A 22585-nucleotide genomic window follows, 5' to 3' on the forward strand; every position below is an offset into this window, starting at 1 on the left:
GGCTCGATCCCAGGACCCTGAGACCATGACCTGAGCCGAAGGCAGTGGCTTAACCCACTGAGCCACCCAGGCGCCCCAAATTTTTACTTTATTTTAAAATAAGAAAAGACTATAAGCTCTATACAGCACTAAGGTGGACAATATTAAAACCTGAATTGGGCAAAAATATTCGAGAATGAGCTGAGGAAGAGAGGTAATTGGTATTGCCAAAGCAAGTATCACTCTTTGCATCTAGGAACATTATAAACCAGTATTTGAGAAGCTAAATGTACTGGTAAAATCAGAAGGGTCAGTGAAGAAAAACAGGGTAAAAATGTCAAAGGCAGGTGCCTGGGTGGCTCAGTGGGTTAAGCCTCTGCCTTCGGCTCAGGTCATGATCTCAGGGTCCTGGGATCAAGCCCTGCGTCAGGCTCTCTGCTCAATGGGGAGCCTCCTTCCCCTTCTCTCTCTGTCTGACTCTCTGCCTACTTGTGATCTCTCTCTCTGTCAAATAAATAAATAAAGTCTTTTTAAAAAAATGCCAGAAGCTAGATAATGCTCATGAGGTATGTAGAAGAGAACTAAAACGAAGCTCGGGGGGAAATGTAGAAGAAAGCCTTTAAAAGGCAGACAACAGGAGTCAACAAACAAAGAAAATAATTTCCAAGTGACTGTAACGAGACCTACAGAAGATTTACAATCAAAAATGAAAGTGAGACAGGGCAGCCACAGAAAGTGAAGATACAGGCTGGCTCAGTATCAGCTTTGCTTAAGCCAGTACTGCGTATTTTTCCAGGACCCTCAATCACACACTGTCCTTAAGTCTTGAGGGAATAGCAACTGTGAGTAGAGACTGGAGTACAGAAAATGACAGCAACCAGGCTTCGTTTTCTATTTGAAAAAAAAAGAATGATCTCTGACAGGTGAGCTCACAGTTCCAAATTTGTCCCTTGCCCTCAACAAAATAAAACACACCAAGTAACAGTCAGGACACGAATATGCAGCTGAGAAGTGGAGAGCGATTTTTATTCAGTCAAAGTAATCACGAGGAAGACTAATTTTACATTTCCAGGAGGAACAGACCATCCATTGCTAATCTAACAAGTAATTCTCCAGTGTTCTTCATAACACTTTCAGAGTCAGTGTTAGAAAGATCTCTAAGCAACATAAGTTTCAAAATAAGTAAACTCCAATTCCTCTCTATGCAGGTCCCAAACAAATTACAAAAACCAACCCAAGAAGTTGAATGTAACTTCTTGGGGTACCTGGGTGGCTCAGTGGGTAAAGCTTCTGCCTTCAGCTCAGGTCATGGTCCCAGGGTCCTGGGACTGAGCCCTGCATCGGGCTCTCTGCTCAGCAGGGAACCCGCTTCCCTCTCTCTCTCTGCCTGCCTCTCTGTCTACTCTGTCTGTCAAATAAATAAATAAAATCTTTAAAAAAAAAAAATGTAACTTCTTAAAAAAAGTGGGGGAGGGGAATGAAAGGACAGAAAGAAAAGCAGTGAGAGCGTGGCACTTACTTGGTGAGATTCGTGATGTGTGGGTAGTTCATCACAAGTCCTCTCAGAAACTCTGATAAGTCTTTGTATGAGTGGTATCGGTAAAGAGCCAGATTTGAGGAGGACCGTAACATGAGGCCTTCCAAACCATTCTCGGCCGAAAGGTCTTTAATTAAAGTTTCAAACTCTCTAGTAGTTGGATCACTGACATCATCAGTGTTGGTGCGATCCCCCTTTCCTTTCTTTGATTCATTGCTTGAATCCGCTGAAGATCGAACCAGTGTGAAGTTGACCTGAGTAGCACCTTCACTCTTCACAGTCACATTCTGGGTAACTGGATTATACCTGAAATAAAGGAGAGATCAGAGCCAGGCTTCTGCAGTGGGAATACTCAGTCTGCAGAGGGTATATGAATCCTTGAGATAAATCCTGTGAGAGTCAAATACATAACTTTGCATAATTTATTATTTGTTTTAAACATTAACAGACATGTTAATGTCTGTCTACCCAACAGACATAGGTAGACTGTAAAATGTAAATGAGTTTTTAAGATTAAATATATGACCTCAAAACAAAGTTCATATTTGCAAGAAATAACTCATGTCTCCTGAAATCTGAGTTCCCTTGCCTGTCATCAGAGTACATGGTTGGAAAAATCTGAGCGATATTACTAACTTAGCACATTATCTATCTACCAAATGCATAATTCCTGGCCTATTTTTTCAGATATCTTGCTCTTTCCGTTTTTCTAATACTATGCCAATATAGAATAAAAACAGAAAAGATTTCATTTCTCATTAGTGTGAAGCTCTAATTAATTATATCCAATAAGGGGTTAATAGCCCAAATACATAAAGACCTTCTATGACCTAACATCAAAAAAATTCCAAACAATCTGATTTAAAATTGCTACAGGACCTGAATAGACATTTTTCCTGAGAAGATATATAGATGGCAAACAGGCACGTGAAAAGATCCTCAGCATCACTAATCATCAGGGAAATGAAAATCAAAACCATAATGAGATACCACCTTATACCTCTCAGAACAGCTAAAATCAAGAAGACAAGAAATAACAAGTGTTGTGAGGATATGGAGAAAAAAGGATCCCTTTTATACTACTGGTAGGAATGTGAATTCCTACTAGGGAAAAATGTATGGAGGTTCCTCAAAAAGTTAAAATTACAAGTACCCTACAATCCAATAATTCCAATGTTGAGAAACAAAAACAGTAAATCAAAAAGATACACACACCCCTATGTTTACTGCAGTATTATTTACAATGGCCCAGATATGGAAACAACCTAAGTGTCCATCGTTAAACCAATGGATAAGGAAGATACGGTGTATATACACAATGGACTATTATGCAGCTATGAAAAGATGGAATCATGACACTTGCAACAACATGGATCGACTTAGCGGGTATTATATTCAGTGAAATAAGTCAGACTGAGAAAGGCAAATACCAAACAATCTCACTCAGATATGTAATCTCAGAAAACAAATGAACAAATAAACAAAAAACAGAAATAGACCTATAAATAAAGAAAATAGTATGACTGTTGCAGGAAGGGAGGTGAGCAGAATTGGTGAAGGGGAGTAGGAGATACAGACTTCCAGCTCTGGAATGAATTAAGTCACAAGGATGAAAGGTACAAACAGGAAATACAGTCAATGGTACTGTAACAGCACTATACAGTGATTGCATTTGTGGTGAGCAGAGCACAAGGTATAGACTTGCTGAATTACTATGTTATATACCTGAAACTAGTGTAACATTGGATGGCAACTATACACATATTAAAAAAATTTTTTAAATAAAAAAGAATGGTTTAGGTGAGGATAGGAAGAAAAAAAGTGTGAAAGAGCTTTAAAAAGGAACAAATGTAAAGTGGTGGTATTTATTGGACAACATGACTAGAAGTACAGCAGCAGAACAGTTATTCTTTTTTCCCAACTAATAGGCACTTCCCAGAATTGTTACCAGTAGTGAAGGAATCACTCACTAGAGCTTTACATCTGGACAGGGCCTAGGGACCTGTTCAAAGTGCAGAATTTCATAGATTTCTTCAATCTGACAGTTTATGTACTCACTTTATCACTGGAAGAGAATCAAATGTGTAACCAGCTCTAAACTTCCCAGCATTAAACCCAGGGTTACTTGACTTCTCTAGGGCTTTCTGGCAATAACCTTCTAGAATAGAACAATGTTTGTCTTGCCTCAAGCCCTTAATATCAAAGTATTCAGTCAGTCAGTCACTCACCCTCGAGCAGATGCTGTGATTTTATAAGTTCCTGGAACCAAGAGACGCCAGTAATCTCCAGTTTTGTAGGTAGTCACTGGGTGATTAATTTCAGCAACACTAATCGTGGCATTTAATATACCTCTGCCATCTGTGGCATCTAGGACAAATCCTTTGACACCCTGATGAACCTGGATAAAGTACAAGGATACCCAGATGTCAATGTCAAGATCATCTAATTATTTTGAGAGCTCTTATCCAAAATAACGGATTGATAATAAAGTAAACATGTGGAACAAATAGGAATTTAGGAGTTGAGAGTAAAGCTAGATGTAAACACCTATTAAGAAAAATATTTCAGTTTCTGAAAGGCTAATTTTTCATAGCCTAGATTTGTCTTTATCATGAGGAATATAAATAACACTGTTTAAACTTTAGCACATCTGACAATTTCACTATATAGGGCATTCTACAAAAAGAACTGCCCTGTCCTCTTTATTATTATTTTTTTCAAATATTTTATTTATTTATTTGACAGAGAGAGAGAGAGATTGAGAGCATGCACAAACAGGGGGAGTGGGAGAGAAGCAGCCTCCCCGCTGAGCAGGGAGGTCCACTCAGGGCTCGATCCCTGGATCATGACCAGAGCCAGAGGCAGCCACTTAACCAACACAACCACCTAGGAACCCCCTGTCCTGCCCTTTTTAAAAGGGAAATGTCAGGGCGCCTGGTGGCTCAGTCAGTTGAGTGTCTGACTCTTGATTTTTGGCTCAGGTCAAGATCTCAGATCAAGAGACTGAACCCTGTACGGAGCTCCATTTTGAGCCCCATGTTGGGGCTCCACATTCAGTAGGGAGTCTGTTCGAGATTCTTTTCCTCTGCTCCTCCCCCCACTTGCTTGCATTCTCTTTCTCTCAAACAAATAAATAAATCTTTAAAACAAAAAAGGGAAAGGTCATTTTTAAAAAACAGAAGGACTATTCTAGATTAAAGTTGAGTAAAGAGATGTAATAATCAAACGCAATGCATGACCCTTGACTAAATCCTGGTTCTAAAATATAGCTATAAAAAGACATTTTGGGGTAAAAGAAAGGGAAATTTGAATGTGGACTAAGTATTAGGCAATATTAGGGAATTAGTATTAATTTTTCTTTGGTAAGATAATGGCACCCAAAGATACAGGTATAAGAGACAGGTAGATAAAGATATAGGGATCCTTATTCTAAAAGATCCACTGCAGGGGTGTCTGGTCGGCTGTCAGTTAAGCATCTGACTTGGGCTCAGATCATCATCTCGGGGTCCTGGGGTCCTGGGATCAAGCCCCGCAAGGAGCCCCACATCAGGCTCTGCACTCAGCAGGGAGTCTGCTTGTCCTTCTGCCCCTCCCCCCAACTTGTACACTCTTTCTCTCTCTCTCCCAAATAAATATATAGACTCCTTTTTTTTTTTTTAAAGCAAATCACCACCGTCCTGTTTAATCATTTTCAAATCCTCCCCTGCATACAAATAAACTCATTTTCAACCATGAGTTTTCTAGATAAACACACTGAACCATGAATAGGATGAATTCAGAAGAGTGTATTTGAAAATCACTGTGTGAAAATCAAATATACACACAAAAGTATTTTTGCTCTTGGGAGAAATTTCATACTTCACTCCTAAATAGTTACCTGTTTCATAAACTGGATTAGAGATCTTCGATTCTGTTCCCAAAATTTTGGCAGATCTTTCTCAAATGGGTATTTCACACAACCTAGCTCAATGGTCACTTCAAAGCAATTTGTTTGTAAATAGTTCCAGTCCTGCATACCACCTAAAGGATAGAAAATTAAAATCAGTAACTCTGAAGAAGTAGTACTAGGCCAGATCCCAAAAAGTAAACAACATTCTTAGTAAAAAAGCCAAATCCATCTTTTCTCAACATTGGTTGAGAAACAGTGATATGCTCATTTGAGAGCACCTTGATGCTTATGGTATAGGTAAGACATCTGCACTTTCATGTTCAAGAAGAATTCAAGTATAGCTTACCCACTTCTTATTAGCACACCTAAGGATTTTTTTAATAACAGCCAGAAGTAAAATATAACACTTTCATAAAGTTTTAGTACAATCTCTTTACTCAAAACTCCAATTATACCAAATTAAAAAATAGTTGAAAAGGTTATTTGAATGTTTTAAATTATTTAAACAGTATTTTTTAAAAATGATATTTTCTCAAAATTAAAAAATCAGTAAGAAGCAGCACCATCCAGGGGGACAGGAAATCCATCAAGTTATATGGCCTTGATATTAAAGAACGTTTACCTGGGACATTATACCAACTAGCTCCATTTGTTATTCCATGAGGAAAATATTCATTAGGGTACATATTCTTGCAAGGTCTACCTTGGAACATCTGGGAATTTTCCTGAAAAAAAAAAAAATTAAGAATCTTTACTTATATTTGTTTGCATCACAGGAAGGATAAGGCAATATAATAAATGTAGTTACCAACAGGGTGTATGTGGAGGTGGGAATAGGGGTGAGTGGAGCCATGGGAAGCACTGAGACTTTTTTTTTTTAAGATTTTATTTATTTATTTGGCAGACAGAGATCACAAGTAGGCAGAGAGGCAGGCAGAGAGAGGAGGAAGCAGGCTCCCTGCTGAGCAGAGAGCCCGATGTGGGACTCGATCCCAGGACCCTGAGATCATGACCTGAGCCGAAGGCAGTGGCTTAATCCACTGAGCCACCCAGGCGCCCCGCACTGAGACTTTTCTAATGTCTAACTTTTTATGCCATTTTGATTGCTTACTATATGAATTTATTACCTATTTTTAAAAATCAAAATTACACATGCTCTGTAAAAAAAAAAAAGTAGACGTTATGACTTGCAGTTACAAGTAATATAAAACCCAACTCAATCCCTCTCCAAAAATATTCCACAAAAAAGCCTTCATATTCCTGTTTTCATCTCATGTTTTCAAGAGGCTTGAATGTCCTCAAGATAATTCTCTCACTTCCAGATGGTGCCCCTGTGCTTCGACTGCACTCTGTACCATTACAACAGGTTGCGTCTTTTTCTTCCCTAAAAACAAGACACTACTCCCTGAAACAGTGCGTGCCTTTGTGTCCCCAGCACCTAGAGGCGTCTAGCATAGCACATGCGCAATAGCTTGCCTGAGGAAGAGGAAAACTGCCATGAAGATACAAGTAAGGGCTGCTGGCATCTAGAAGAAAAAGATTACTGGCCAGAGCTGCAGTAGAGGTTTCCTGAAGAAATCAAGCTTTGAAAGATAGTAAAAACTTCATTTCTTTCTTGTGGAAATAGAAAAAAAAAATGTATAGAAAGCATGAAAAGAAAAGTAACAATTTCCTATTTTCCCACTACTGAGAATTAACCATTTAACTTTGAAATACATAAACGGGGTGCCTTGGTGGTTCAGTCAGCAGCGCATGCGACTCCTGAGCTCGGGTTCATGAGTTCAAGTCCCATGTTAGGCATAGAGCTTACTTAAAAAAAGTGTGTGTGTGTGCGTGTTTGTGCACGCGTGCGCGCTTGGGCGGTGTATGTATGTATGTGTATATAAACAACTCCCCTGGATTTAACATAAATAAATAAATACACACACATACACACACATATATATGAACAATTCCCTTTCATAAACTTAACATACCAATTACAAGCTTATGATCCCACTGCTTTACCCCATCGCTGGGTAGTGCTCTTTTGCTTTCTGGTTTTTTCACTGAAGATGTGCATGTACCTCCTATGTCTATCTATGCATTCAGTTATAAATTATATATGTGTACTATTATACTAATATACATATAATATAACCTGGATAAAAATAAAAAAATATTTAAGGGATAAACTTAAAAATATAAATAGAATTTTTAATATATTCTTCCTACATCTTATTGGATCATCTAGTATAAACCTCACTCCAGACACCATAGTTCTAGGAAGTAGCTATTCCTTTATTTTGACTTTATTCTCAGAGTAAAAAAGAGCCACTAAAAATCTCCAAGGAAAGGGTGATATGTGAAATATCCATGGCTCTAGTAAGTTTATAAAAATAATGTGAAAAAGAAACCAAAGTCAGGGAGACCCATCAAAGTACTACTGAAATAATCCAAGAGTGAGATCATGAGCCCCCAGAAAGTGATGGCCTTTGATTTTACCATGCGCATTTGCCATCTCCTTTAATTCTCTCTCCTCTGACCATTTTTTAAAAACCTAATTAAGGGACGCCTGGGTGGCTCAGTTGGTTAAGCAGCTGCCTTCGGCTCAGGTCATGATCCCAGCGTCCTGGGATCGAGTCCCACATCGGGCTCTTTGCTCCGCAGGGAGCCTGCTTCTCCCTCTGACTCTGCCTTCCACTCTGTCTGCCTGTGCTTGCTCTCGCTCACTCTCTCTCTGACAAATAAATAAATAAAATCTTAAAAAAAAAAAAAAAAAAGATTTAAAAAAATAAAAAAATAAAAACCTAATTAAAAATTTCAAGCTAATGGCTTGACAACTTAAAGAAGACTGAGGGTGAGGATGTCTAGTCTCAGTCCACACACAGTCTAGAACTCATATACCAAGATTTTAAATGATGGGAGCTCTCTAGGTTTATTTTCTTCTTGTTTGCCTGTATCTTTTCATCTGTTTAAAATAACTCCCATTCCGTGAAACAGTTTTTTAAAAAGACATCCACATAGTGGTGATGCAATTGGATGCAATTGCTAAGATAGTAAAAATGGCTAAGGATGGAAGATGGAGAGGGAAAAAAAAGTGAAAGAGACAATGTGCAGCCAACAAAAGAGAAAAAATGGCAGAACTTTCTAATACACAATGGGGCAGAGATCAAGGGGAGAAGACAATAGTGTCAGACTTCAGAGGTCAAGAAAGTAAAACAAAAAAACCCAACAGACTTCTGGTAAACTTTGAGGGGAGGCTTCTAGGTAAAACAATGGAGGGAGAAGACAGATGACAAGAAACTGAGAGGAGAGAGCAGTAAGGAAGCAGAGACAAAAGACTACTCAGTTTTCTTCTTTTCTTTTGCTCTCTCCTGAACTAATTTTAGACTTGCAGAGAAGTTGCAAAAATAGTACAGAGAGTTTTATATACTCTCAATCCAGCTTTCCCTAATGTTAGCATCTTATGTAACCAAACTACAATGATCAAAACAAGGAAATTAACACTGGTGTAATACTGTTAACTAAAATAAAATAATTTTTATTCAGAACTCACTACTTTTTCCACTAATGCCTCCTTGAAAGTTTCTTGTCAGTTGGTGTCTGTGGTGTCTGTCACGTTGTACAGCAGAAAGCTGTTTCTTCACTCTCACTTAATTGAATTAATTGAATTTCATTATACTTAAAATATAATAAATGTTATTATAAAAAGATTAGAAAATTCAAGAGCACAAAAAGAAGAAAAATTATAAGCCAAAGATCACTTAATATTTTGATACGTAACTTCTAGATTCCTTTTGGCCTATACCTAAACTGGGATGGATGGGAATGGATGCCCCACCCCTCAGTCTTCTTAAGGTTCTTAAAATCTGCTTTACTGAGATATAATTCACATACAACATAACTCACCCATTTAAAGTGTACATCTCAATAGTTTTTGAAGTACATTTACTGAGGTGTGTGATAATCACCATGGTAATTTTAGGACTTTTTTATCACCCCATAAGAAATCCACACCCATTAGCACTCCTCATTTTCCTTCAACCTCCTCTGTGGCCTTCCTTGCCTCCCAAGCCCTGGGCAACCACCAATCTATTTTCTACCTCTATGGACTTGCCTATTCTGGACATTTCATATAAATGGAATCATACAATAAGTGGTCTCTTGTGACTACCTTCTTCCACTTAGCATAATGTTTTCTGGAGTTACTCAAGTTGTAATTTATTGTACTCTATCCCTCTTTATGGCTGGATAATACTCGCTGCATGAATAGACCATATTTTGTTTATCCATTTATCATTTGATGGCCATTTGGATTGTTTTCATTTTAGCTACTATGGATAATGCTGCTATGACATTCGTGTATAGTTGACCCTTGAACAACACAGGGATTAGTGGTGCCAGTGCCCCCACACAGTCAAAAATCCAGGTATAACTTCTGTTCCCCTAAAACCTAACCATTAATAGCCTACTGTTACATTACCAATAACATAACAGTGAATTAACATATATTTAGTATATTATATACTGTACTCTTACAACAAAGTAAACTAGAGAAAAGAAAACGTTATTGAGAAAATCACAAGAGAATATATTTGCAGTACTGTATTGTATTGCAGGAAAAATCCATATACAAGTGGGCCCAGGCAGTTAAAACCCCTGTTGATATTCAAGGATCAACTGTATAAGCTTTTGTGTGGCATGTGTTTTCATTTATCTTGGGCATCTATCTAAGAGTGGAAATGTCAGATAATATGGTAGTTCTATACTTAATATTCTTAGGAACTGTAATACTGTTTTCTAAAGCAGTTGCACCATTTTACATTCCCACCAGCAATATAGAAGTGTTCCAGTTTCTCTACATCTTTACCATTTTCCATTTTTTTAAATTATAGCCAAACCTAGTGGGTACAAAATGGCTATCTCATTGTGGTTTTCATTCCCATATCCCTCATGGCTAATGATATTAAGTCTCTTTTTGTGTACTTCTTGGTAATCTGTGTATCTTCTTTGGAGAAATGTGGATTCAAATCCTTTACTCATTTTTCAATTAGGTTGCCTTTTAATTATCTAGTTATAGGAGTTCTTCCTATATTCTAGATATAAGATTCTTAAAGATTATTTATTTATTTATTTGACAGACAGAGATCACAGGTAGAGAGAGAGGAAGGGAAGCAGGCTCCTGCTGAGCAGAGAGCCAGATGCAGGACTTGATCGTAGGACCCTGGGATCACGACCTGAGCCGAAGGCAGAGGCTCTAACCTACTGAACCACCCAGGCGACCCTAGATACAAGATTCTTATCAGACATATAATTTTCTCCTATTTTGTGGGTTGTCTTTGTATTTCCTTGATACTGTTATGTGTTTTGAATTCTATCTCCCCAAGAAGACATACTGAAGTCCTAACCCCCAAAGACTTCAGAATATGTATTTGATTGCAGAGGTAATCACATTGAAATGAGGTAATTAGAGTGAGCCCTAATCCCACATGTCTGATATCTTTATAAAAAGGGAAAATTTGGTTATAGACATAGGGAGAATGCCACGTGAAGACAGAGGACTGGAGTACTCAATCTAGAAGTCAATGAATGCCAAAGATTGCCAGCAAAACACTGGAAGCTAGGAAGAGACAAGGAAGGATTCCCCTACAGGCTTCAGAAAGAGCTTACCCTTGCCAGCATCTTTATTTTGGACTTCTAGACTCTAGAACAATGAGAAAATAAGTGTCTGCTGCTTTAGGGCAACGAGCTGGTGAAACTTTGTTGCAGCAACTATCGGAAACTAATACGGTAACCTAGCAAAAAAATGTTTTAATATTTGATGATATCCAATGTATCTTTTTTTGGATCACTTGTACTCTAGGAAACCAGTGTCTAACCCAATGTCACAAAGATTTATTCCTGTATTTTTTCTAAAAGTTTTATAGGCTTAGCTCTTACATTTAGGACTATGATCCATTTTGAGATAATTTTGGAATATGATGTGAGGAAGGGACCCAAATTCATTATTTTACGTGTGCTTAGTTTTCATATCACCATTTATTGGAAAGATTATTCTTTCTCCACTGAATTGGTCTTGGTGCCCTTGTCAAAAAATCAACTGAACATACAAATAAGAGATTATTTCTGTACTCAATTTTAATTCACTGATCTTTAGTTATGTCAGTATGGCAGTATCTTAATTACTGTAGTTGTGTAGTAAGTTTGAAATTGTATAGTTGTGTAGTAAGTATGAGGTCTTTAGCTCTTATAAGTTCTTTTTGTTTTAGAGATGATTTTGTCTTGTTCTCTTCCTATCTTTTTTTTTCTATTTCTGTTTTCATTTTTTAAATAGCTGAGCCTACATGGTTTTTCATATACTCAATGTGTGTTTGGGTATATTTAATCTGTTTGGAGTGTTTGACTTACAGTTTTTTTCTGCTTCTTGATCATTTTTTGGTGATAGTTCAGGTTTCCTTAGACAATAGGTACAAAATTTCATTTCCTAATTTTCTCAAATAGTTCTCCATGGATTTTACTAATCTTGTGCTCATTTTTATAATACTGGGCTGTTATACATAAAATTCTTAGTTAAGGGTGCCCTTTTCTGTCAGTCTAGCAGTCAAGGTACTTTAGCTTGTTTTTGTTTTATCTGTCTTGATGTTAAGGGTACAGCTGTGAGTCTCCTGATTTTATGGTTTTCTTCTGTCTTGTACAATCCTACACCTCCCATTCTTTCTTTTTTTCCTCTTCACTGTCCAATTACACCAAAGGGCATTTCTTCATTTCTTTTTGCCTTTTTTTCTGCCCCAGAAGTTAAGAGTTTGAAAGATTTCCCTTTAAATCCATCTATCTTTTTAAATTATGTCTGTCCCTTTAAATTGCACCAGATCTTGTAAGTTGTATATACTTTGAAATCTCTTCCCAATATTCCAGTACTCTCATCTTCCCAGCTGCTTCTTTATTTAGGTTTCAGATTTTGGGTGTACTTTATGTTTGGTGATCATTCCATCACCTTCAGGCCTACCCTTCATTAGTCCCCCTCTTCTGTCTTTGCAGATTGTCTTGGTTTGCTTTTCCTCACCATGAAGCTATATGGCAGGGCACAAGGGGGATTGATAGATCATGACAGATCATGGCTAAGAGAAAGGAGGCTGTGAGTAAAGAGTGAGGTTTTTAATTATCACCTTTCCCATTTACAACAGAAGAAATGGAGGCATAAGATTTCAGAAGAAGCAGGATGTGGTGGGATCAAGAAATGGAGGAAAATATGGGAAAGTCACAAATTGGTAATAACAGAGAAGACATTATCTGAATGAACTCACATCAGATTATGCATAGGTATACTTAGTCAAGGCAAAGTGATCTACTAAGAATAAGGGGAGTAAAGCTGGGATTAGGAGGTTCAGATAGAGGACAAAAGTTTAGAATCACCCAAGTGGGAAATGAGCCAAAGAGTCAAGGAGCAAAACATGAAATACTGCCAAGGAGAACTGAGGGCTCTGCTGAGATTAGAGAGCATAGATACAGTGTGGTCAATTTCCATGACTGTGCGACTTTTCTGGGATATAGTGGTAATTACTGTGGATTGGACACTGGCAAGGCAGGTAGGTCAAAAGGGTATCCCAAGGTGTGAGTGAGAGTATCACTGAAAGGGATGTCCGTAAGTAGTGGGATAGAAAGTAAAATCAAAAGGATTAAAAGTCAAAGAAAACAAAAACAAAAAGGGCGCCTGGGTGGCTCAGTCGATTAAGTGTCTGCCTTTGGCTCAAGTCATGGTCCTAAGGCCCTGGGATGGAGCCCTTGTCAGGCTCCCTGCTCAGCAGGGAGTCTACTTCTCCCTCTCTGTCTCTCCCCGCTGCTCAAGTGTGCTCGTGTTCTTTTTCTCTCTAATAAATAAATAAAATCTTAAAAAAAAAAAAAAAAAGAAAACAAAAAGAGGCTAAGGAACTCAAAGTCACAATGAGGATAAAAAGAAGAACTATAATATCAGGCACCAAATTTGATGGGGATATGAGCAAAATCTGATCACTTAATTTTTATTTTGATTATTCAGAGGGTATAATATTCTCTTATGCCATGAACATCCCTCTACTCCTGGTGTGCCCAAACAGAAGGCAACTATTTTAAAGTGTAATAATAGATATATTCTCTTGTTAGAAACTCCCAACAATCTCACAATGAAGGCACGGGCAATGTGAAATGACAGAAGGCTGTGATTGAGACCATAGAGTTGCAGTGTTAATATTTTATTTACAAAAGCAGTTAATGGGCTGGATTTGGCCCTAGAGCTGGAGCTTGTCAACCTCTACCTTAGACTACAAGTAGGTTTATAACTTAAATACTAGCCAAATGAAATAAACCAGCATGCTAATTTATATTACCATGTTTAGTTTATTATGATTCAGGTGCTATGCTAAAAATTGTAGACAAAAAGACATTACTTGAGATTAAAGGCTAATGGAGAAATATGTAGTATAATCAAAGTAAGGTAGAAAACAGTAGAAAAAGCAGTTAAGACTGACTGAAAGGAATCATGGAAAGCTTAACCAAAAAGAAAGCACTTGACCATAGTCTTACCTGACTTTGTTTCAACCCATTTTTTAAATTAATGAATCTGAGAGTACTTTTGTTTAAACACAAACTTACCTTGGAATAAGAAAGTGCTATTTGTTGAAACACAGCATCATCTGGTGATTTACTATATGTGGCAAGCCCTTGTTCATCATCATCAAAAGGGTAGTTCACTACCAAAGAACCTGCAAAGGGAAAAAAGGAAAATGTATCATGTTATCGCCTTCAAGATGGGTACCAACATAAAGTACACTTTGACAACAGTACCAATAGAAATGCCAAGAGAAAAAAACTAATACAATTTTCCAAGGCTTATTTCCTCATCAGAAATAAAGTTGCTAATTTCCTCAACGGAAAATCCATTGGATAAGTGAAATATTAAATAGCTATGCATGACACTTAAAGGTTGCCTTAACTAGAAAGGTCTTAGGAATGTACCTGAACTTCTAGGTATAATTTATGTCAGAGCCAAAACCAGAAGTATACAGGCTTAATTTAAACAGTTTTACAATATATTGGATCAGAAAAAATGAGCAAAATGTGATACTCTTCTAGTAAAGTTCAGTCATTTATAATGTCATGGAATTTTAAAATAAGAAAGGATCCTTGAAGGTCAACTAATCCAGCCTCTTCATTTTGCAGATGTGGAGTCTAAAATAGAGGGGTAAAATGACATGTATGAATAGCAGAGCCAGCCCTACACTCAGTAAAAAATGCTAAAATTTCCCTTATGCTCACATTAGAAATTAGTTAACTGGAGTGGCATTGTATGATTTTTCATGACCTAAGGTAAAGAAACTGATGCTTTAAAGCATATGTCCCTTCATGCTCCTCATAGGGCATAAAGAAGTTAGGGTATTTCTCAAGTAAGAGCCCTGAGCTACACATGCCTACTCTCCCACCCCAAGATGAAATCCCTTATTTTTCTATTTGTCACATGGTTTTCATTTGTTCATCTGTCCATATAGCCTACCACTGCTAAGCATAGATAGATATTTGCCCTTTTTATCATGCCACTTCATGGGAATGGAATTGAAAGAACATACTCAATTTGAATTTAGATGAAGTAATCTTGTGGTAACAAATACCAGCAAACACTGACACAGAAAAAAAAAAATTCTTTAAGAAGTATGAAGAACTATGCTTATTCTATTCCCCAAAATAGTTCTAACAAAAACAAGTATACTTCAATACCTCTTCCTAGACAAATGTAATGTGTCAAAAAAATTTAATTTCACCCCAGAATTATGACCCATATCTAAAAATTCAAACAGAAAAAAGTCAACATCAACTTCTAGTCAGTACTGTTTTTCCAACAGCCAATTTTCTAAGGAAAGAAAAAAAAGGTCATAAGAGACTTATTTCTGTGAAACAGTCTATTTTTTTTTTTTTTTAAAGATTTTATTTATTTATTTGACAGAGAGAAATCACAAGTAGATGGAGAGGCAGGCAGAGAGAGAGAGGGAAGCAGGCTCTCCGCTGAGCAGAGAGCCCGATGCGGGACTCGATCCCAGGACTCTGAGATCATGACCTGAGCCGAAGGCAGCGGCTTAACCCACTGAGCCACCCAGGCGCCCCGAAACAGTCTATTTTTAAAAAATAATTAGTATCAACCTAAAAAGCAGGAACAATAAAGGAAAAAATAAATTTGATTTCATCAAAATTAAAAACTTTTTTGTGTCAAGGACATCATTAAGAAAGCTAAAATATTTCAAAATCAGCAATTGGATAAGGGTCCAGAATCTAGACTATATAAAGAATTCTTACATCTCAACGAAAAGACTAAAAATTTCACATTGGCAAAAGACTTGAGCAGATATTTCTCCAAAGTAGATACACAAATGGCCAAGACAAGAAAAGATGCTCATTATTAGTCATCAGAGAAATGCAAGTGAAAACTACAATGATATATCACTCTTTAACCACTAAAATGGCTATAATATAAAAAACAGAAAATAATAAGCGTTGATGAGGATATAGAAAAACTGGAACCCTCATACATTGCCAGGAATGTAGAGTGGTATGGCAACTGTGGAAATCAGTTTGGTAGTTCCTTAAACAGATAAAGAGGCAATCATCATATGATGGCTTTTCCATCAAAAAGCTAAAACATGGCTGAATGAAATAAGTCAGAAAAAGACAAATACCGTATGATTTCACTCATATGTGGAACTGAAGAAACAAAACAAATGAACATAGAAAAAGAGACAGACAAAAAACAGACTCTTAACTACAGAGGACAAACTGAGGATTACCAGAGAGAAGCTTGGTAGGGGGTTGGGGGAAATAGGTGAAGGGGATTAAGAGTACACTTATCATGACGAGCACTAAGTAATGCAGAAAGTTGTTGAATCACTATATCATACATCTGAAACTAATATATCACTATATGTTAACCACACTGGAATTAAACTTTTTTTTTTTTTAAAAGCACTAAGCATGGGGCGCCTGGGTGGCTCAGTGGGTTAAGGCCTCTGCCTTCGGCTCGGGTCATGATCTCGGGGTTCTGGGATCGAGCCCCGTATCGGGCTCTCTGCTCAGCGGGGAGCCTGCTTCCCCCTCTCTCTCTGCCTGCCTCTCTGCCTACCTGTGATCTCTGTCAAATAAATAAATAAAATTAAAAAAAAAAAAAAAGCACTAAGCATGGAATTACTCAAAAGCATTGAAAGCAGGGACTCAGATATTTTATACTATTGTTCACAGCAATATTATTCATAATAGTGAGCAAGTGGAAACAACCCAAATGTCCTTCAGTGGAAAAATGGATAAATAAATATACATATGTACAATGAAATATACATACAATGAAATATTATTTGCCCATAAAAAGGAATGAAGTACTACTAATAAATGCTACAATCTAAATGAACTTGAAAACATTATGTTAAGCGAAAGTAGACATAAAAGATCATATATTGCATGACACAATTTCTATGAAATATTCAAAACAGGCAAGTCCACAGAGACAGAATACCGACTGGTTGTTAGCAGGGCTTGAGGGGAGGGAAAATAGGAAGGAATTGCTTAGTAGGTAAGAAATTTCCTTTTAGGGAGGAAAAATGTTTTAGAGCTAAATAGAGATGGTGGTTGCACAACATTGTGAATACACAAAATGTCACTGAATTATTCACTTTAACATGATTAATTTTTTTGTATGAATTTTACTTCAATACAAAAATTGTATCAAAATTTACAAAGAGGAATTTTACTATTCTCTATATTCTTTCAAAATCCTGGGGCACTTGGGTGGCTCAGTTGGTTATGCATCTGCCTTGGGCTCAGGTCATGATCCCAGGGTCCTAGGATCGAGTCCCATGTTGGGCTCTCCACTCAGCGGGAGCTTGCTTCTCCCTCTCCCTCTGCCTGCCACTCCCCCTGCTTGTGTGCACTCTCTCTCTTTCTCATAAATAAATAAAATCTTTAAAAAACAAAACAAGACAAAATCCTTCTAAATTTTTGACACCAAAGAAATCCTCTTTTAAATTTCTTTGCTAAGATTTCAAAACTCACTTAAAGATTTCATGATAAGAAAACAAAATAAATCATTGAGAGGGAGGGGTAGATGGTGGTAGAATAGAACCACAGGCTCACTGCATCCCATGAATACAGCTAGAAAACTATCAACATCCTAAATACCCCAGAAATCAATCTGAAGTCTGGCACAACAAATTCCACAACTAAACATAGAGAAGAGGCCACACAGAAGAAGGTAGGAAATGTGGAGACATGGTTTAGGAGAGAAATGGATCATGGCCGCTACAGTGGAGAGAGAACCATAGTTGCAGAGAAGGTCGAGAGACAGAGGGATGCACAGGGGAAAACAAACCCCCGTAGCAATTGGTTTGGAAAGCAAAAAGGCCTGAATTCCACGAGTCCTTGCAACCAGTGGGGCCTAAAGCCTGGAGTTTTAAATGTCAGCATGCTTGGCTCTGGGAGAGCTTAAAGGACATTGGGGCTGCTCTTTAAGAGAAGGCAGGGGAAATTGTGTGTGGACATGCAGCATGGAAGCAGCGATCTGAGGAGCACCTGGGGCACAAGGAGGGGAGGTTACTTGCTCATCTCAGACTGTGTCCCAGAGAGGCAGCATTTACCGAGAGACATCTCCAGGAACAAAGAAACTGGCCAGAGCGATCTCCCTCCCCCATTCCTCAGCATAAGCACAGGGCCACCTGTGGGAACCAGTGCAGCATTGACACTCACTACCTAACTTTCTTACACCAAGCTCTATCCCCCCATTCCTCCACCTTCCCACATCCGTGCTCTGGAAGAGCCACCCTTCCCAGTCTCACTTGCTTGAGTTCCAACCCCATGGACCCTCACCCTAGAAGACTGGCCTAAGCCCTTGCCCACAATGTGTCTCCTGAACTGGGAGTTCTGTAGGGCCCCAGTCCCAGTGGTGGTGGCAACAGGTCTCATCTCACAAGCAAACAAGAGCATATCTAGTTAAAACTCACCTCATTCAAGACAGGGACCAAATACTGCCCACAACAGGCAAAGAGAGCCTCTGCAGGCAACTGGCCCGAAGGATTAAGCAACCAGGACAAAACAGCAGAGCACAGATAGCACACATTGAAGATAACTCCTAGACACACCAGGCTTCTAGGGGAAGAAGGGATGATATACAGAGCAGAACAATACTAGACCTTTTTATAAGGCCCTTATCCTCAAGATAGGAAATGTAGCTAACATTCCTAATGCACAGAAACAGGCACAGAGACTTAGACAAAATGAGAAGACAGAGATATGTATCCCAAATGAAAGAATAGGCAAGGCTAGAGCTGGAGATCTAAACAAAGCAGATATAAATAACATGGCTGATAAAGAATTTAAAGCAATGATTATAAGGATACTCACTGGACTTGAGAAAAGAGCAGAGGATATCAGTGGGACCATTAACACAGAGATAAGGAATAACAGCAGAGTTAAAGGGGTCAATAAATTAAATATTTGATGGAATGAACAGACCTAGAAGACAGAGTAATGGAAAGTAATAAGGTTGAACAAAGGAGAGAAAAAAATTATGCAAAACAAGTCCAGACTTAGGGAACTCAGTGACTCCATCAGACACAAAAAGATTTGTATTATAGGGCGCCTGGGTGGCTCAGTTGTTAAGTGTCTGCCTTTGGCTCAGGTCATGATCCCAGGGTCTGGGATCGAGTCCTGCATCAGGCTCCTGGCTCAGCGGGAAGCCTACTTCTCCTTCTCCCACTCCCCTTGCTTTTGTTCCTCTCCCACTGTCTCTCTCTCTGTTAAGAAAAAAAAGATTTGTATTATAGGAGTCCCAGAGGAAGAAATTGAGAAAGGGGGGCAGAGAATTTATTTGAAGAAATAACAGCTAAAAACTGCCCTACTCTGGGGAAGGAAACAGATATCCAGATCCAGGAAGCACAGAGATCCCCCAACAAAATCAACAAAAGCAGATCCACACCAAGATATATTGTAATTAAGGGACACCTGGGTGGCTCAGTGGGTTGAGGCCTCTGCCTTCGGCTCGGGTCATGATCCCAAGGTTCTGGGATTAAGCCCTGCATCGGGCTCTCTGCTCGGCGGGGAGCCTACTTCCTCCTCTCTGCCTGATTCCTCCTCTCTGCCTGCTTCTCTGCCTACTTGTGATCTCTGTCTGTCAAATTAATAAATAAAATCTTAAAAAAAAGATATATTGTAATTAAAATGGCAAAATACACTGATAAAGATAAAATATTAAAAGCAGCAAGACAAAAGACAGTTACATACAAAGGAAACCCCATAAAGCTATCAGTAGATTTTTCAGCAGGAACCTCCGAAGTCAGAAAGGAGGGGCATAATAGTGCTAAATGGGAAAAACCTACAACCAAGAATACTCTATCCAGCAACTCTATCATTCGGAATGGAAGAAGAGATAAAGATTTTCCCAAACGAACAAAAACTAAAGTAGAGTTCGTGACCAGTAAAGTATCCCTAAAAGAAATATGAAAGGAGACTCCCTGAGTAAAAAAGGAGAGAAAAATAAAAAACAAACCTAATGATAACCACAGTTCACAAATTCATAAATTTGCAAAGAATAAAGAGAAAGAAATCCGAATATATCACAAACCATGGAGGACAGGAAATATTCAGAAAACATCTTCAGAAACAACCATAAAACAAATAATGAAATGGCAATGAATACATATTTATCAATAATTACTCTGAATATAAACAGACTAAATGCTCCAGTCAAAAGACAGAGAGTGACAGAATGGATAAAAAACAAGATCCATCTATATGCTGTCTATAAGAGACTCATTTTAGGCCTAAAGACGGCTGCAGACTGAAAGTGAGGGAAATGGAAAAACAAACATCTATCATACAAATGGATGTCAAAAGAAGGCCAGAGTAACGATACTTAATCAGACAAAATAGACTTTAAAACAAAGACTACTGGGCGCTGGGTGGCTCAGTTAGTTAAGTGACTGCCTTTAGCTCAGGTCATGATCCTAGAATCCCGGAATCATGTCCCACATTGGGCTCCCTGCTCAGTGGGGACTCTGCTTCTCTCTTTGACCCTCCCCCTTCTCATGCTCTCTCTTGCTCTTTCTCTCTCAAATAAATAAATAAATAAAATCTTTTAAAAATAAATAAATGAAAAAATAAAACAAAGACTGTAATAAGAGACAAAGAAGGACACTATAGAGTAATAAAGGTGATGATCCAACAAGAAGATGTAACAATGGTAAATATTTATGCACCCAGGGATTCCTGGATCAGTCAGTTAAGTGTCTGCCTGTGGCTCAGATAATGATCCCAGGGTGCTGGGATCAAGTTGTACATCGGGCTCCTTGCTCAGCAGGGAGCTTGCTTCTCCCTCTGCCTGCCGTTCCCCATGCTTGTGCTCTCTCTCTAACAAATAAATAAGTAAAATCCTCAGAATATATATTTATGTACCCAATAGAGGGCACTCAAATACATAAAATAATAATAAACATGAAGGAACTAATTGATAATAACACAGTAATTGGGGACTTTAACACTCCACTTATATCAATGTACAGATCATCTAAACAGAAAATCAACAAGGAAACAATGGCTTTGAATGATACACTGGACCAGCTGGACTTAACAGATATATTCATCCTAAAACAGCAGAATACACATTCTTTCCAACTGCATATGTTATACTCTCCAGAACAGATCACATATTGAGCCACACAGCAAGTCTCAACAAACTGAAAAAGACAGAAGTCATACCATGCATCTTTTCTGACCACAATGCTATGAAATTAGAAGTTAACCACAAGAAAAAAATCTGGAAAGACCACAAATACATGGAGGTTAAATAGTATGTTTCTAAAAAATAGATAGGTCAATCAGAAAATAAAAGAAAAATTAAAAAGTACATAGAAACAAATGAAAAATAAAAACACACTCATTCAAAACCTTTGAGACGCAGCAAAAGTGGTTCTAAGAGGGAACTTTATAGCAAAATATGTCCTGGAAAGAAACAAGTCCACATGATTGAAGATGTATCTCCCACCATGCCAAGGTCTTGATACCACATATGTCAATCTCTAAATTATGTTCATTGGAATGGAGTTAGTATTATAAACATCATAAGTGTGTACTGTCATTCTAAAATCACAGGTAAAAAGAATAAAAAAAAATAAATAACATGGCAGGTTAATCTATAGTCCATCAAATTTCAACTCTGATACTTTATTAGATAATCCAACATATGTTGACACTTAATTACTTCCCTTACTCTTGATGCTAATACCTTTGCTCTTTAAAACAAAGACAAAACAACACAAAAATCCAGCTTTATTGAACAGTTGACCCCTAAATAACAGGGGCTTGAATTGCATGGATCCACTTACATGCAGACTTTTATCAATACAATACTATATGTGTATTTCTTAATGATTTTGTAGAAATGAATTAATGTATTTCTAAAAACGATTTTCTTGGTATCATAAATTTGTTTTCAAGCTTACTTTATTCTAAGCATACAGTATATAATACACGTAACATACAGAATACATGTTAATCAACTGTTGTTGTTATCAGTAAGGCTTCTGGCCAACAGTGGGCTGTTACTAGTTAAGTCTGGGGGAAGTCAAAAGTTATACATGCATTTCCAACTGCACATGGGCTAGCCCCCTTAACTCTCATGTTGTTTGGGGGTCAACCGTAATTCACGTAACATATAATCCATCCCTTTAAAGTATATAATTCAATGTTGTTTAGTACATTCACAGGGTTGTACAACCATCATTACTATCTAATTATAGATCATTTCATCATGCCTGAAGAAAACCCTGTACCCATTAGCAGTCACTCCCATTTCCTCCCACCATTGTTCACCATAGCCTGAGGCAACCATGAATCTGTTATCTATCTCTATACATTTACCTGCTCTGAACATTTCATAAAATGTAATCATGTAACGTATGGTTTTTGGTGACTGGTTTCTAGCACTTAGCTTATTTTCAAGGTTCATTTATGTTGTAAAATGCATCAGAACTGCATTGCTTTTCACAGTCAAATAATAATCAATTGTATGAGTATACTATATTTTATTTGGCCACTCATCAGGTAATGGGTATTTGGGTTATTTATACTTTCAGGTTATTATGAATAATGCTACTATGAATATTCATGTACAAGTTTACTTGCAGACATATGTTTTC

The 22585-nt window shown here is 37.8% G+C and overlaps 1 protein-coding gene across 1 annotated transcript in view; it reads right to left on the reverse strand.

Moving 5' to 3' along the window:
- CPD (carboxypeptidase D) overlaps positions 1-22585 on the reverse strand; it is a 77464-nt gene that overhangs the window by 17162 nt on the left and 37717 nt on the right. The window contains exons 8-12 of the mRNA XM_082707018.1: positions 14016-14125; positions 6028-6130; positions 5394-5536; positions 3745-3914; positions 1499-1822 (exon numbers count right to left, since the gene is read on the reverse strand). Coding sequence (XP_082563144.1) covers positions 1499-1822; positions 3745-3914; positions 5394-5536; positions 6028-6130; positions 14016-14125 — 850 coding nt within the window. The remainder of the gene's footprint in view (positions 1-1498; positions 1823-3744; positions 3915-5393; positions 5537-6027; positions 6131-14015; positions 14126-22585) is intronic.

The sequence above is a fragment of the Mustela nivalis genome, assembly GCF_964662115.1.
Source record: "Mustela nivalis genome assembly, chromosome: 17".
Classification (NCBI taxonomy): Eukaryota; Metazoa; Chordata; class Mammalia; order Carnivora; family Mustelidae; genus Mustela; species Mustela nivalis.